This window comes from Pelecanus crispus, chromosome 5, assembly GCF_030463565.1.
Source record: "Pelecanus crispus isolate bPelCri1 chromosome 5, bPelCri1.pri, whole genome shotgun sequence".
NCBI classification, from domain to species: Eukaryota; Metazoa; Chordata; class Aves; order Pelecaniformes; family Pelecanidae; genus Pelecanus; species Pelecanus crispus.
Genome location: NC_134647.1, coordinates 8,105,627 through 8,123,435, shown reverse-complemented (window position 1 = coordinate 8,123,435; position 17,809 = coordinate 8,105,627). Strand labels below are relative to the sequence as shown.

General features: G+C 42.2%; 1 protein-coding gene across 1 annotated transcript; it reads right to left on the bottom strand.

The window, feature by feature from the left end:
• Positions 1-1,888: 1,888 nt before the first annotated feature.
• On the bottom strand, positions 1,889-15,349 carry MCM6 (minichromosome maintenance complex component 6). The gene is made up of 17 exons (XM_075711093.1): positions 15,240-15,349; positions 14,331-14,477; positions 13,656-13,766; positions 12,900-13,149; positions 12,032-12,197; positions 11,800-11,945; positions 10,755-10,905; positions 9,960-10,101; positions 8,837-8,978; positions 8,586-8,693; positions 7,822-7,977; positions 6,616-6,744; positions 5,361-5,522; positions 4,105-4,240; positions 3,675-3,842; positions 2,590-2,729; positions 1,889-2,002 (listed from the first exon to the last, which is right to left on the bottom strand). Exons 1-17 carry the CDS (start codon positions 15,347-15,349, stop codon positions 1,889-1,891), a joined length of 2,478 nt encoding a protein of 825 aa, XP_075567208.1.
• Between the last annotated feature and the right edge of the window lie 2,460 nt (positions 15,350-17,809).

Genomic DNA, 17,809 nt, shown 5'->3' with positions numbered 1-17,809 from the left:
CTATCTCCCAGTTTATCTCCTTTAGTTACCCACTTTTTGTCTAAAGCATACCTGGAATCATCTGAGCAACTTATATTGCTCTGTCAAGCAATATTATCTTTAAGTTACAGTAGAAAACGTCTGTCAACATTTGCTGTTACTCAAACAGCTAATCTTATAGCTTATACAGGGATTGTAATTTGTGTACTTTGACCCCGTTTGAATCCCAGGTGACTATTCTTATTTTTTTAGGAAGCCTCGAAAAGCTTGCTGAAACATTGGGCTTACTGTTCTGAACAGCTACGTAGTTGCTTTTCTTTCCCCCCAGTGTTTGAAAAACAAGTTTGAATAGGAACTTCAGAGCACCATCTGCTGCTTATTTTTCAGTAGAGCAGTGTTAACTCAGAATACTCTTCCTAGCCTATGAGGCATATAGAACTGGGGAAAAAGAAGCAGGAAAAATACTTTCTCCCATGTGAAGAATATTTATTAACAAACAAAGGCTGGGGGAGGGGGAAAACACATAACGAAGTACAAACATCTTCCTGTCCTTATTTTGAAAGTAAATGAACAATATAGAATAACATGAAACTGTTGTTGCTGGTGGGTGCCAATTTTAATGAAATGTAGCATTTGCCAAGATGCAGTTTATGAAAGAAATTAGTGGAGAGAAGTTACTGCAATAAGAGTTAGCGACTTAGTGCCTAGTGATGTGGTAGTGTTGTTGGTGACAAATATTTATGATTCCTTCCATTCCTTAAATATAACTGTTATCTTTAATGATATGCTTAGTTAGACCAAGGCATATCTCTCCAAAGCTGGGAGAGACTAAGAGGAAAAAGATGACTGTCTTACAAACAAGCTCCATTTCTGGACTTGCTTCAGAAACAGTTATTTCACACTATTTGTACTTAAAATATATGGTTTTGGTATCTTTCATGCTATTACAAATGTTTCGTAGGTGCTGGTATCAGGTTGACAAGACAAACATTCAGGTATTTTAAATTCTTAATAGATTATTTCATAATCCCATAGTATACAGCAAATAATTGAGAACAACAGAAATTTAAGTAAAATTTTCTTACAGAAAAATCCACAAACAAATTTACAAATATAGTCTTAAAAATCCCTCACAAATGATGGCAGTTTTCAATTCACTTACAAGTCAAGACATTCATCATGATGGGGGTTTCTGACCTCCAAACTTAAAGCCTTGCTTTGGGCCTGGCTATTTTCAATTTTCTATTTTACATATGCAACAGGAGCATACACATCTTTAGTCCCTCTAAAAAGAAAGAGAAGCAATCAGAGTTTCTCATTATCCATACTGGAAGTTAAAAAAACTTCTTAAAAAACAGCATCTGTCATCCAGGAAATGTAATATTTCTTAAGACATTAAACATCTAGATCACTATTTTTTCAGCCTCAAAGCATAGGCATAGAAAATAGCAATCCCATATACGAGTACCAACAAATCCAGCCCCAGACATCTCCAGATATTTAATGATCTTTTATTTATGTTAATAAGAAAAACAGTAAAAACCTAAAGCATAAAAAGTCTACTAAATACAATAGAAGAACAATGCAAAATTCCTCTCATTTAAAACAGAAGCATCTACATACCTTGATGCTGAAAAGAGCTATTGAATGATTCTCCTCTGCATCTAGATGATGGCACTGAAACCCAGAATTAATAACGAAACTACTATGTAAGTGTGTCATTTCTGTAAAAACTTTCCAGGTATGCTCAGTGTAAATGAGCAATCATATATTACTAACCACACATTGGTGCATTCCACAGTAAAGCATTCATAGGAATTTAAGATGTTAGCTATACAGCAACCCTTGCAAGAAAAGAATGCATTTTCCAACATGTAACTAGTCAGCTCTACAATCCAGTTCTCAGCCCTTAGTCTTCCAGCAGATAGTTTGGGTTGACAACCAGGTATGGATCTTCATCAAAAGTCTCCTCTTCTCTGGATCCTCTCAGTCCTGACTGGGACAGTTCTATCAGAATGTGGTCCTGCAACAGACAAAAATTTGTATTCAAACAAGAAGAGAAAGGTCTGTTTGTACTTTTTGAAAGGCATCTCCTTTTTATACTGGTAGCACCTCTTATTCATGAATAATTTAACCCTTTTAATTGTGAACTCCGTCTTTAACAGGTTCCTAAGCTTAACAACTATGCTCAGTGGAAATCTCTTGCATGTTGTATGCTTTCTGGGAACACTTCAATCTAGCAATTTTGTACCTTTAAAAGTGAGAAGTATTTTATATTTTCATACTTTTCCCTCCAAATTACCCTAGTGCCCCCGTGACTTAAAGCTGTCCACTGAATAGTGCTGTTTGTATTTCTGTATCAGAAAAATATCACTTACACTTCTACAGGGACATAATATGGCACTTTGAACTTAGACACATCTCTGATTTATTTCAGTATTTTCTCTATAATTATTTTTAACAGGTATTAAACAAAGAAGGCATTTATACTGCATCAGTCAATAACATGGAAGCACAAAACATATTTCTCAAATTAGGAATGTATTCTATTAAAATGAATCATTGCACCATGTAAGTTAAACCCCTTTTTCCACACATCTCTATACATACATAATGAGTAAGTCGGTGAATGACTCTCTCTATGATCTTCTTTTTATTTATTAGTTCTTCTTCAGATTCTATTTCAGATTCAATTTCCTTTAGATACCAATTAATAAGTTCACTCTTCTTTAATGATGAATCGTCCTCTTCTGCAAAGAAAATAATTTGCATAAACACAACAGCAGTAAGATACCATTCAAACCGTAAGAGAAAAGGATTTATATGTTAACATTTACAATGCCAAAGAGAGAAACATGCTTTTAAAGATGTTTAAGAAACACCAGACTTTCTTCTGTTTCTTAGTCATCATGTTTTGTACAGGAGGCTGTTGTATCATGGCTTAATTGGAGATATTTAGATTGAGAATTGAAGCTTTCAGTTCTATGCATCCAAGTGGCTTACAAATTAACTGAGCAGCCTAGCAATCACATCAGCCTTCAGCTTCAAGAAAAAGCAGTCACAAGGACTTGTACAACTTTCCTCTAAGTAAGGGCAAAAGAAAATCACTGTCACACAAAGCCAAAGAAGTCATCCTTCTACAGGTACTCAGCATTTTGACAAGATATTGCAGTCTCCACACCCTTCCAAAAACTTCATCGCATTGGTACATGCTATGAGACAACTGCTGCATTTCATTACAGGAGTAGCCTCATTGCAACTGAAATATTTCTTCTGCCCAAGAAATGATGCAGCTATTTGGCGCATACTGGTTAAGTGTATACTTTAGGCTGCAGTTGCTGGCATACATTAAAGCTCTTGCTACAGTGTTCATTGCTGCTGACTCTTCTAGCTAGGTTAAACCAGCATATGCTATAAATTGTTTTCTGGATCTGCTCTGTTGGCACGCTCCTCGACTTACTGGGTTTTGACAAATGAGATACCAGGTAAGATACCAGATACCAGAGATAGGAAGTCCAAGAAGTTGTATTTGTATCATCAGATGTAGTATAGCCGCATGTGTACAGGTTCACACCTGACCTAATAAGTTTGGTGTCTCAGCAGGAGTGAAAATCCCAAGTGCAACAGCATGAGGTGTAGTAACAGCTGCTCCCTGAACCCAGGGTCTGCTGCCTTTTTAATAAACAAATTCTTACCTTCTTCTGCTTTCCTGAGATGCAGCACCAGGAGGTTAGAAATTCGTCGATACTCAGAGAAGCCCAGTCTAAGAGAAGCTTTGGGTGCGGCATCCTTGTTCATGTCCTCAGAATGGCCATTGATCCCATTCACAAGACCATTGACCCCAGCTGGAGCTTCTGCCTCACCTGTTTGGACACATGCCCAAGTTTAAATCTGTAATACCTTTTAACTGTTGAATACTCTGAGCCACTGAAAAGTGTTGCATTGACCAACCAGACGAGTGGACCCACAAGGAGGCTCAAGAAGTAAGAGAGTTAAGAACAGGAGTCAAGATTCCTAGACCCTACTAGGTGAGAAAAAGGTGAGAAACTGAAGAGAAGCATATACTCAAACAAGGCAAGCTGTAAAGGCTGGAAGCACTTTCCCCTTTCTCTACAAGTAATTTACCATTGACTCCATCTTGGTCCTCTTGATCCTCTATTTGCTGTTCATCATCTTGATCTAAATTGATGTCAGGAGTCTCAACTCTAATGATGGACTTATTTAAAAGCCTGAAAGCTTCCTTCACATGTTTCGGGTGAACCTGGGGAAGATTTGAAAAAAAACATGTATTAAATAGGAATGGTGGCTCTTCTAGTGTTAAAAGTTTTTTTTCCCCAATAGCTCCAGAAACTCACCTCTGACTCTGACGAAGGGTCTTTCTACCCATCTCACCTGATTAAACCTAAGCAGTAAAGACTCTGCAAGTCAAATTATATCCCACTGCAAGTACTCTGAGTTCACACAAGGTTATGGAGGGAATAAGCAGCCTCATGAATCTTTCAGGCTTTAGCAATCACGTGGAGTTGATAGAAATTTTACTTAAGACAAGAACATTTTGAAGAAAGATCAGTGGAGCAAGAAACATGAAAGAAATTGGTCTAGACAGAAAAAATGTGAAGGGAAAAAAAAAAAAAAAAGATGTAATCTCCTCCAGAATTGAAAAGCAAAAACTGGAAAAATCATTTCTAGCTGAGCCATAAGCTAAAAGCTATCTGTTTCTTTATAAGCTGAATTAAATTAAAAAGAACCCAATGGGTGTCCTTCTTACACAACCAGTGAGTAAGTTTCTACCACTGCATGTGTCACATAACCCCTAATCAATATTTCAAAAGGCCCACTGAGTTTTAAAGCGGGGACTAGGTGGATAGTAGTCATACCACAGTTAATAGCCATAACACAATATACATTTCAACATTGGTTGATGTGAGAAGGAACTCAGATCACAAATACAGGTACTCTTAGGGGGTTCAGATACTTTGATGAACTTTGGCTTTTTAGATTGCGGATGGGAGAGAGCTGTGAGAGATTACAAACTACACATGACCAGGAGAGACACTGCCAACAGCCCTGGCTGATACTAATAGGTGATTGTTCTTCCTATTTGTCATGATTTGACAGTTAACAGGCTGAGAGTGCTGATGCAACTGTAATGCAAAAACACTCATGTTCTCAGTTTGGACCAGCTGATCTGGTCCATACCTTAAAAACAGTACTTCTGGCATACAAATTCAGACCGAGTATGACCACATCACAAGTGAAAACATGATCCAAGCTCTCCTCCTCACCCACACGATTTAAATATGTGCAATACCATAGTCAAATAGCAAAGCCAGAACTCACACAACATTATGTAAACACTTGTATAATCAAAAACCTGATACCTCATCGCAGCAGTGCATACGGGCCATAGCTTCAGAGAGCCGAATCATGCTTTCCAACTGTCGCACTGTGATTCTCCAGGACGACTTTGTCACTCCAGAGCCATCACGCTGCCGTAGTCGTTTATACTGCTCCACTATAAAGTCTTCAGACTCCTTAGATATCTTTGTGACATAAGAGAGTATGACAGGTTGCCATGTTAGAAGTATTAAAGTTTATTCTTCTTGCATTAAATTGGCAGTTCCCAGACTTTTCTGTACTAGCTATTGCTTTTCTCCAAAATATGCTATGCTATACACATACTATACATAAATATAATGACAATCACATTATGTTAAAGTTATATTGTAATAATGATTACAGTAACAATGATATTACATTAAGTACACTGATGCATTCATTATTTTACAGATTTTTGATCATTTCTATTTTTCTGTTCCACCGACTTGCTTCCGGGCATAATTCATGTCTGTCTCAACTAGATTGTTCTATGTTCAACCTTTCATTCTGCGTGCAAACACACACACAAGCATACACTTGATGTACTAACACTGACTACAGCTTTGTGTACATGCTTTTCAGCCTGAGTCTATCTGCACATACACAGATCCAGCCGGAAAACAAAATCCCCACGATGTGGAAATGAAATGGGAGTTTTCAAAACTCTGTAAGGGAGGGTGTTCTCTCTTTCTTTTTGAGAACTACATTAGAAGAACTTCTGAAAAATCTAACAACGCAGCCCATCCAAGCTGCTGTTTGGATAGACCGCAAAAATTTGTACTTAGAGCAATTTCCCACGTTCTGTATTTTACCACAAAGCAAAGAAATATCGAGGAACAATACCCTTTTAAAATAAACACAAACAAACAGTTTGATTAAGCAATAAGTCAATAAAATACAAAAATCTCTGCAGCAGCCGTGCTGAATAACCCATGCCCTTGAGGTATGAGAAAGCTATGAAGCGACCCCTCAATTGTTCTAGACAGAGGTTAAGAACTGCCACCAAAGCAGTTAAGACTACTGATTATAACAGTCTCAGCTGGGCTGGCTGGGTTTCTGGACTTCAAAGAAAAGAGTACATGGCTCCAAAATATGCTATGTTTCTAGATAATAACTGAGTTTATGGCTCCTTTCTTGAGAGAACACTACACTAAGTGTCTTTGCATTTGCTGGAAAAAAGCATGCTACAGAGTGACTGTTCCTTTGGACCCCCTCATACAGAACAACTTAGAGTTGTATACAGGAAAGTAGAATTACCTTTGGTTTAAACTGTCTTGCAAACAGCAGATACCTTCTGATATCATCTAATGAATAGACACGATCAACAGATTCTTCTACTCTGGAATGCAGATCCACTATGCGTCTGGCAATGGCGTAATCTGTAACCTGGGATATTATTGCTCTGTCAGATCACTTTCACAACTTCAGCCAAATATCAAAACAACAGCTATATTCTTCCTTCCCATTCCCCTCCCTCACTTGCACTCCTCATGGCAGAGCTAGTGTTTCCAGAAGCCCGACTCCCTGCCAGAAGATGCAGGAGAATACCCTGGCGGTTTTTAGTACAAGGAAACATAGCAGAGAAGGGATAAAAGGCAGTTTTAGGATTTATAACTTCTTGGAACTCTCCTGGGTTACAAGTTAGCTGTAGAACAGGCAGAAAGCAGCACTTTGCAGCGTGGGAACTGCTTTATTCCTTTGCAGCCTACTCTGTCTCTTTCATCAGTCCCTTCTCAATTAGATAATCACTCTGAGCAAAACAGTGGAGAGAATAGCGCTGAACCAACATTAATCTCTGTATCTCATGCGTTCCCAAGGCAAATGCCACATAGACAGGTGGTAGCAGTCTTAGCCTTAGTGACCAGCGATTTGTAAAAATGACTAATGGTGTTAAGTTTGCAGGTCAAATCACTACAAGATGAAAAGGCATCCTTGTATTCATCACAGCATGTTCAAATCTGTACTGCCAGCTTTTAACTTTGCAGACAGAGAAGAAAAGCAGAAGCAAGACACTTGCATGAGATCAGCTTCACCTAAAATTGCAGAGAGCCACCAAGATGGTCAGAGGACAAGAGCACATGATGTATGAAGAGAGGCTGAAAGAGCTGTGTCTGTTCAGCTTGAAAAGAAAGCAACTGCCTCATTGGCGAGTATAGATGTGCTGGAGCCAAATTGTTCTTAGAAGTACAGGTTGACAAGAGGCAACCAACGCAAACTAAACCAGGAGAAATTCTGATTAGATATAAAACTTATTATTATTTTTTAAACACATGAGAGTTGTCAAACATTGCAGTAGGGGCCTAGAGAAGCTACAGAATCTCTGTCCTTGAAGATATACTCGAAACTCCCCAGGTCATGGTCTTGGCAACCTGTTCTCAACAACCTGCTTTGAGTGTAAGGTTAGACTAGAGACCTCCAGAGGTCTTTTCTGACATAAATTATTCTACAATTCCTTAAAATTACCTCATTACATTCATCCACAAGGATGAAGAAGAGATCAAAGCGAGACATGATGGGAGCTGACAGGTTTATATTCTGTTTCAGTGACTTGGATCTGTCATAGCGCCCGCCAACTGGGTTTGCTGCAGCCAAAATTGAGGTCCTGGCATTCAGGGTAGCCTGACAATGAAAAAAAAACAAAACAAACCCAAAACCTTTTAAAAAACAGAAGAATGATATCTGTGACCACTTGCTAAACCAACTCATTGCAATTCGAATGGGTCAGCATAACATCTTTTAGATGGAGTTTCAATGGAGGTATTACAACAATCACTCGTCAGAAGAGCCCAAACTCTTCCAACCAGCCCTTTCTAATCAGGTCTCTGCCCCAAGACACAGCTTGATGAATCAATGTTTTAACATTGTCACACTCTTGCCAACAATACTGAAACAAGCTCTTAAAACTGTTTTTCACGACACTCTGTTTTTAACAGTGCAAATACACACTTTACTTCTACAAACACACACAAATTTATAAGCTCTTTTGGGGTTACTTCAAGGTTAGAATTTTTCCATTTTCTGTTTCCTGTCCACTACTATCTCTTTTTTACCTTTCAGCAACATTTCTGGTGGCACAAAAACTTTGCAGGCAAGTGATCTCTGTCCTGCCACAGTGAGGCAGCTGCAGAGCTGACACAAAAATCTATCAGATGACGCTAGATCAGCGCATGGAACAAACAGTCAGGCGACCATACAGACTACACAACCAGAAGAATAGCGCAAGCTACCTTTACTCCTGCTTTAGTAATGGATATAGTCTGCTGCTCCATTGCTTCATGAATGGCTACTTGATCCCGCACGTCCATTTTGTCAAACTCATCAATGCAACAAACCCCCTGCAGCAGAAGAACATAAACCAGTAAGTCACCCAAATTCAATCATGTTTGGAAAAAAAGCATCGTTAAGACAATTTGGGGCTCTTTATCATTAATCAAAACCATCCCAGGGATGCAGGAACCTCTCTAGTTCCTGGACTCACATTATCCGCCAGCATCAGCGCTCCAGCTTCAATGACAAATTCATGAGACTCCTCATCTTTTACAACAGCCGCTGTTAGACCAGCAGCACTGGAGGCTTTTCCACTGGTGTATACAGCACGAGGACTGAACTCGTCCACATGCCTATGGAGAGAAGTAACAGTGAGGAACAAACTTAACAAGTCAGATTGAAACCTGCAAAAACAAGATAACTGTAATGCAGTGCTGTTTTCAACCTCTCAGGCTAGGGCTTGTTCCTTCCTTCAGGAAGCAATTAGTATTTAGCTAGACCCTCCCACCTCTAATGATGTCTGAGCAAGCCTTGGAAACTAATCCTTATCTAACTGCAGTCTGTCATAGGTCTGTTATTCACCCGTGCTTACACCAGCAGAAGAAATAATCCAGACCTCCTCCCACAAGTTTTCTGCTGACTTCACAAGTTAACATAGCCCTTGCGGGTCAGGTAAATGTCAGCACAAGGGAACAAACGGCTTCATAGCAGGAAGCAGCGAGACTGACCACAGGCAGCCTAAGGCATCTTTTGTGGTGCCTCTACATTTCTGAGCTGCAGCGCACGCTGCAAGGACCTCAGCTTCATGGGGAATGATGTAGAAGTAAACGAACAGTCATGATAAAATAAAGCCACATGAACCAGAATTTCTGATAAAAAAGCATTGTAATACAAGATGTAGCATAAAACATAATTATTTCATAATTACTTTTCAGGGCTAATAGTTGTCTATTTGTCCAAAGTGTTGGAACCTACTAAACTAAGCTAAAAAAAATCGTTATTTCATCTGTCTCTGATATCTTAAGACGTGCAATAAGTTTTGGGCTTTTAATATTCAATGTCTTTTGAAAATATTTGGAAATTCATACTTTTATAACTACCTAAAGAACAAAAAAAAAAAGTCTTAATTCATTCTTTGTTATTAGCACAGCAGCTTGTTGAGTTTGCTTCAGCCCTGTTCAAATACTTCAACCACATCCAAACAGTTCCTGGAATATATTCTTAAATACTTTACTTCCCTTTCCTCTGTTTAACATAAAAAAGGCACAGTACACATTTATAGCTCTAGTCACACTGGACAATATTTAAATACTGAGTTTTAATGAGATGCTTACTTTAGAAATTGACTCTTGGCTGTACTTGGATCACCAACAACACAAACATTGATGTCCCCACGCAATGAAGTGCCTTCTGAAGTGGTCTTAGGAACTCCTCCAAAAAGCATCAGCAGGACCCCACGTTTCACTTCATCATTACCTGCCCCAGAAAAGACACTCGACTAAAAATCCAAAGAAAACACCACATTTTTCCTATTTAAAAAAAACTTCAGCCCACTGGAATTTTAGAGCATTTGGGCACATCCGCTCAGAATTTACTTATTTGCTAACATCCACTAAAACTGCATTTATGTGCTTGATACAGTTTCAGGGAAGAATGACTCAGAAAGCAGTTGAATTCCTTTATGCTACAGTGTCTCAGAATATGGACAAATTCAGCTGATCAAACTTTTCAGACATAACCAACGTAAGTCCTCAAAGTAGCTCTGAGCCAGAAACAACTGCAAACATACACACACACATATGCATGCGCAACAGCACACAATCTTTTGAAGGTAAGCCCATATAAAATAGAGCTTATATCCAACTGTCAGCTGAAGGGTTTAGTAAGTCACCCAATAGCAAACCCAACCATTTTGACTAGCCTTGCAGGCTGGTTTAATGATTAAACACAGCAAGTACTCAGGAAATAGATTCTCCTTTTCTAGCATAACCAGTGCTGGAGGGGAGAGTCTGTGGTAGCTGGCATAGGGCTTTCAAGCTTTCCCAAAATGGCACTACACAGACAGCAAAAACAATTACTATTTTCACAAGTGAAATCTTCCCTCTCTGAGGCAACAACTGGACTCCTACCATGAATAGTGGGGAAGAGGCTGGTGCACAGATTATGGTAAAGGTTCTTATCTTGGCTCATTTCAAAAACCTTTTCCCACTCTTTCACAGACATTTGGTTTTTAATGCTTTCTGCCGTCTGTTCTTCATCTCGGAGCTCTTTTCCACCAAACTAAACAAAGGAAATAAAAAAATAAAAAAAAAAAAGTAGTAACATGGTCGCTACTGAATGTGAGTACTGCAGACAGGAGGTTACAAAAACTTGCTCTGTAAGCTGAATGGAACACATTCAGAAAAGCTCACCTTAGACTAAGGAAGCTCATCACCTTAGAACTTTAAAAACCAACAGACAATTTCCGAGGAAGCAAAATCAATGGAGTGTAACTTCAGTTAGTGAGAAAAACCCAGGAGACATGCTTGTCCAGAGATTAAAAAGAGAGCAAACCAGTACAACTTCCTTTGGCTAAAATTTGCCTTTGTAAAGATTCTTCATTAACTGGAATTGACAAGGTCTTTCATTACTCTGGAATGAGGCAGGAAACTTCTACACCCAGAAGATAACAGATGCTATTTTCATCCTATGTGACGGTGAAGCTGCTAGCAGAATTACAGATTAAAATATCATACCATGCTAAAACCCAGCCATAGTTGGTATTACTTATTATGTTGTAGTAACATCCCAAGATGTCATGTGATAAACCAGAGGGAACAAGAAGGATCACTGTTTTCCCTGTGACAAAATGAAGCAATGGGATTTCCTGGAGGAAAAGGAAATGCTGCAGAAATGGATGAAAGCTGAATGGAAATATATGGACCAGTTAACTCTTTAGAATAAAATTACAACATTGGCAAATAATCACATCTGTGAAAACTGCTATGAACAATAAAGCTAAGAAAAAACCCTTGCTATATAAATCCAATCAGAATATGAAGACAGACAAATGCACAGGAAGGTGCTACACATCCATATTTAAAGCTTGACCCGTTCCTGCTCCCTAATTTGAGGTCAAACCATACAGAGCAGAAACCATCAATACCTTCAAATCTATTTTCTTTCCAGACTCACCCGTGGATTTGTTGGTGCAACGTAACAAGCTAGAAAGACTAGCTTATACGACAGCTCTCTGACTCCAAGGGCACGAAGTCCTCGGATGCCTTCGGTTTCATAGCCCTCTGTCCCGCTCACCCGGGAGCCGGTTTCTGCACGCACCCCTGCCATTAGAGTGGGAGTCAGAACAGCAGTTCCCAGAACAAGCAGGAGGGACACGTCATCAAGGTCATGAGCGGTAGCAACAAACCTGGTGTTGAGAGCTGGGACACATCAGGCACGACAATCAGTGACCCTGTGAAGTCACATTTGTCACCTGCCTGAGCAGACTCCACTGCTTCTGCACGCAAGATCACTTCCACACTGCGAGGAATGCTGCCGCGCGGCAGCTCGGCCTGCGTCTCCTGAATGCGAACCTGGGGAGGGAGAGAATATTAAGCATTCAGTGGATGTCACCAAGTTTGAAACTGTTTCAAAAGCTAACCTGCTAATAAATATAGTTAGCATTTGATTGCTGCCATCCATGTCAGTCATGAAATTCCTCTTACAATAAGGCAAACAACAAAAAATCCCTTCATAATCAGTATCTAAGGAGTCTTGGAGAAACTTCAGAGGATACACAGGGGTCACAATGACAATTCTGCTGGCTAGGAAAAGCAACTTGAAGAGTCCAGTTAACGTGACTGACACAAAGTATTATTGCAGGATGTGAAGTGCTGAGGATTTTGGCAGGGTAAATCAATCTGGAAGAGCAAAACACTGCAGATACTAGAAGACATCTCTTTTCACACTTGTATTAACCAACTACATATGATGTACCTGCAACACGAGACTAGCAACGGCTCAAATACGTGGGTTTTCAGTGGCTTACTTAGACAATAAACATCATGCAACAAAACTGCTTTGATGCTCTTCATAATTTCCCATGCTTAAACATAAGCCTTCCATAGACAGAAAGAAACTATTTGCAGAAATTCCAGTGCCTTTTCTTGAGGTCTTGTCTTGATGTTGGCAGAACCAAAATTAACAGTCTTCAGTGTGTAGCAGTACAAACAACACCTTTCAACTACCACAGGAACATCACTGATCGTCGTCGTCCCCCAACCTCACCACTGTACCTTTTGGAAATCAACAAATCTTGATTTGTTTGTGTCCAGCAGGAATCTCCTTCTATTGGCACAGACTGGGTTTCTGCAGATGTTTGGCTGCGTGTATTTAAATTGCTGTTCCACATCTTTAATCACTGTCTGGCAGTCGAGGCACAGGAAGGTTCCACTTACAAGCTCAGGATGGACTGGGTGGGTACGTACCACTTGTCCACTGATACGCATCAGTGAGCCAATTTTGGCTGATGTCAGTTCTCGAATTCTGGTTAAAACAGAAATTCATAAGGATTAAAATTTTAAGTTGAGTTGACATTTTTAGGCCCAGGGTACTCCCCAAGTACTGAGACGCAACACCGTTTCATTCACTCTGTGACTAAAGAACAGTTGTAACAGACAAAAGAAACAAAGTTACTAGAATGTATTCTCATTTTATGATTTTACATGAACTTTGAGATTAATACTAAAGGTCAAACCAATGCAACAGCTACTTCACTAATACTTCAAAAGCAACATACTCTAAATCATTTTTTTAAATTAGAGAAGTTACATTTGTTTGTGGAATATGATGAACGTGAGTTTCTGACTACGATTCACAAATGAAAAACTGTTTCAAAAAATATCCTGCAGAAGATGGGGGAAACTTTTTCACAATTGTATTGGTCAACTGTACATTTCACGCTATATAACCAAAACATCTTCAGCATGCTTTGACTCTTTTTTTTCCAGTAGTAAAAATGCACAAGTTTCTGGAATTAATAATCGTCTTACTTGTGTCTGGTAGGTAGATCTTGGAATGCAACATAAAAGTCCTTGTTTGAAGCAACATTTCCATGGTCTCTGGCGAAAGTCTTTACTGCTCGGCAGAGGTAAGGGTAAACCCTGAAATACGGAAAATAAGTTCAAATTTGATAGAAGCTATCAAAATGCCTCTTTGCTTTAGACTACATCCAAGGCTCGTATCATACATTTCCAGGTTCTGGCTTTTACTGCCACATTATGTAAGAACACAGAAAAGCTAATCTAAATATGCTAAACATGAGATAACTGCATAATAATGCCATTTGCTTTATTGTCTGAAAACAAGACTTTTTAAAGTTTCATTTTATGACACTTTTATCCTTCTATTAAGAAGTAGATCCTCAAAATAAGCCACAGGTTCAATAAAATATTCTCAGAGCAAGAAAGTTCTAGAGTTTATTCTGTATTCCTGTACTGACCATCTACTTTACCAGAATAAATGCAATTGCCTAGATTAGTAATGGCTTCCAGAGAGGAATCCATCACGAAATAAGTTTTGATCCAGTTAAAAAAAAAAAATCTTAAAGGTAAGTGTTTTCAGGATACAGAAAGAAGAAAAATCTCTCCGTTTTTACACAACACGTAAGACATTATGGGCCTGAGACCGCAGCACTGCTCAGCTCTTAGGTAACCTCTACACTTTACCTGTAAAATTCCTCCTGAATAGTGGTAGAGAGCTGCTGATTGAACTGCTCCAAATCGGCAAAGCTTACGATCAACGTGTTCCGCTCTGGCCGAATCAGTTCTTCAGCATCATGCAAATACTTGACCTCCCCATCACTGTTCTGGAACCTGAAAGTGATTCAGGAAAACATTTCACAGTTACGTATCAGGCTGCAGTGGAATACTTCTAATTCAGGAGAGAAAGAGAAGGAAAGGCTCGCACACGTTAAGGAGTGTGCAAGAGAACGACGGCATCCCACAGTCCCTTGCAAATGTCTTTTCCAACAACATTTCTCCTTCCGCCCCCCTTGCTACGTCCGTTCTGTGAACGCCCCAGCACAGGCGCACTGCATCTGCGCTTCACACAGCCGGTTTGCCACGAGGAATTTTATTTATGGTTTAACAACGACTCTGCACCAGCAAAACGCGTTTGGTTTTGTGTCCCTCGGGGTGATGTGAAGGGTTTCCTTGTTCGCTGCTGAAGGGTCCCTCGGGAGACAAAACGTAGGGAGTCAGATGCATTAAGGTGCAAGGACCAAGCCGCAAAAGGGATCTGCGACCTGGCTGTCACAAGACTTTGTTAAAAGGGGCCAAATGCACCTCACAAAGTCCCATCGAAAGCTGCCTGGGAAGGGTTTTGCCACCCGAGGGAGCACGGCGCTCCCTTCCTACGCGCCTCGCGGGGCAGACACCTCACGGCAGAGCAGTGCCTCCGCGGCGGGCCCAGGCGACAGGAGAGCTCTTCTGTCTGAAACTCCAGGGACCGTCGCGACAGGCCCTGACGGGACCTCACGCTCGCCAAATGGCGGCCCCCTCTGCGAGGCGCTTGCGGCCCGCCCGCCTCCCGCCGGCCCTGCCCGCCCGCCGCCGGCCCCGCCCGCTCTCACTCACTCCTCCAAGAAGTCCTGGAACAACTTCTGGCACTTCTCCGCCACCTCATCGCGGAGCTGCCGGTGCTGCTGCGCCGCGCCCGCGTCCCCCGCCGCCACCGCCAGGTCCATCCCGGCCGCCGCCGCTCGCGCCGCAGCGCACCCCGCGCGCGCCGCCGCTCCGGCCAATCGGCGGCCGCCGGCCCCCAGAGCCCCGCCCCCCGCCCCCTTCCCTCACGGGCGTTTTCGCGCCAAAAGCCTGGGGCGGGCCGGGGCTGGGGGCGGGGTCCGCGCGGGGGCGGCCGTTAAGGGGCCGTTGGCCGAGTCTGGGGCGGGGTCCGCGCGGCCGTTGAGGGGCCGTTGGCTGAGTCTGGGGTAGGCAACCGCCTCCTGCCGCCGCCCCGGGCAGGGGAAGGCGCACGGAGGGTGGGTTCCGGCCCTCAGCACCCCGCTCCCCAGCCTTGCGCTTGGCTTTCCCTAACTGCTGTGGGGTTGGTTGGTTTGTGTCAGTAAAATTATAAATGCTGTGGAGGATTTAAACCCGCGATAGAGGAACGCGTCCCGCGAAGCACGTAGGTGTCTGCTGTGGGGGGCTTCAGCAGGCTCGTTGGCTGCAGTGAGCTCCTGCAGGCCGCGGGCTTCCCGGAGAAGCCGGCCGGGTCCTGTCGCTGGAGTTGAACCTCCCCTGGCGCGCCCAGGGCGCCGCTGAGGAGCGGGGAGCCATGGAGGCCGCTACGCTGTGCGCGGGAGGCGTCTTGGGCAGCTTCGGGCTGGCAAGGCCCGCTGGGTAGGCTGCATGTCCGGCTTTGGAAGGACTGGCCTCAGGTGGAAAGGATGTAACTTTAACTTAACTTTTAACCAGGTGAGGGTCAGGCCTTAGTCTGGGCTCTTGGCTCCTTGTTTGTGGCCTTGCATTTACGGGAAGGATGGACGAGGTAACATTTGCCAAGTGATGCCATGGCTGACAGCCACGGCCGCCGGCAGCTGGTGGCACGTGATGCCCGCCAGCCCCAACTGTTTCAGTATCTATGAAAAATGGCTTAGAATTGCTCTGCCACCTGCAAAGCCATTAATCGCTGCCTAAACTGGGAATTTTGCTGTAATTAAGGCAGCTAAGGGCTGACTCTTTTTCAGTTCTGAAACACTTTTAAAAAGTGCTAGCAGCACAGGCTTCCTGCAGTAGCGCTGCTTCATGTTATGGTGCACTTGCCATACAGGGAACAGAGACGTGTCTTAACTGCAAAATGGTAAGGACTGCCTGGCAATTCAGGGTTTTTTGGGTGTAATAAGATTCAGCTCTGCACGGTTCGCTCACTTTTCACTGCAGAGGTCAAGAGTAGAGGTTCTGGCTGGGTTAGTCTTTTTTGAAAGTTGGTAGTATTTTAATACAGATTGTTGCGCTTTGGTACGCAATTACAGCTTTTTGAGGGTTGTTTTTTGGGTTTTTTTTTCTTTTTGAAGATGGCTAAGGGCTAAAGAGGTGGCGAAGTAGAACTGCCCAACCGTTTACAATTTATCCTATGCTTACATGCTCTTTTAATCCTGAAGAAAACAGTAGAACTAATTTGGTAACTTTTTAAAAAAACTTGCAGTGAATAAATTCCATATTTTCTGAGATTGTACTAGCAAAAATGTGCACAAGTGCATGTTGGCTGTGGCCTTATTTTAAAAGAAATAATAATTCTAGATAATTTCTGCTGTTTTTTCATAATTTTTCTCTACCACCCCCACCCTGCATGCAGATGATGATAGTACCCAAACAAGGAATAGTAAATAATTGAAATATGTTTGGGCAAGCTGTGTACTCTAGAGATGGCTGTCAAGAAAACACGCTGTTTTCCCAGGCTCTCTCATTTTGGCACAGGGGAAGATGCTCTAAGGGGACCCGTGGCTGGCGGCAGGGTGTCTGGGAGGAGCTGTGCGGGTGCACAGGGTGGAGGCCAGCGGTGGACTCCCGTGGTCTGAATGGAATCGCCGTCAGTGCTGCCGTATGGGATGTGCTGGAACCCCAGCATGAACTGGGGTCTGAGGCAGCCAAGCGGCGTGCTGCAACAGATACCATGTTCTCCCTCCTTTCCTCTGGCAGTGGAGTGCAGGCCACAGTTTGCTTTCACATGGAGGGGCATCCAATACACCTGGAATTGACTGGCCCGGTGTGGAAGCACAAAGTTTTCCTGCTTTTACTGTTCCTTTCCTCTTCCCCTGGCCTGCTGGGCAGGGAGCAGGCAGCTGTGTGGCGCTTGGCCGCCCACCAGCGCTAACCCCCAAGAGGGGAACCAGTCCTGCACTTTGCTTCCAAAAGAACAGCCCCAGTCCTCTTTCCTGCTGGGCAGATTCAGAGAGCTCAGTGAACACAGATGGGTTCTCACAGGAAAAGGTTTCAGTTGAACTGCAGAAACAAACTGAGGCTTTGTGCTGTTTGTTTTGAGCAGATGACTCCCTGGCTATTCCTTACCAATATCCTTTTTAGTTCTTTTAGTTTAAAAAAAAAATGCATGATTGTAATTACCATCTGCATATCATGAAAGAAAAAAAAAAAAACAAACCCAAACCACTTTAATTGGTGGAAAAGTAGCAGCAATGTGGGCTCCA

Excerpts from the sequence above, each read along its gene's own strand:
- MCM6 (XM_075711093.1), bottom strand. The coding sequence starts at position 15,349 with ATGGACCTGGCGGTGGCGGCGGGGGACGCGGGCGCGGCGCAGCAGCAC. Across the intron at positions 8,694-8,836 it reads CGCTGATGCTGGCGGATAAT|GGGGTTTGTTGCATTGATGA; the intron begins GTGAGTCCAGGA and ends CTTCTGCTGCAG. Across the intron at positions 2,730-3,674 it reads TCTCAGGAAAGCAGAAGAAG|AAGAGGACGATTCATCATTA; the intron begins GTAAGAATTTGT and ends TTTTCTTTGCAG.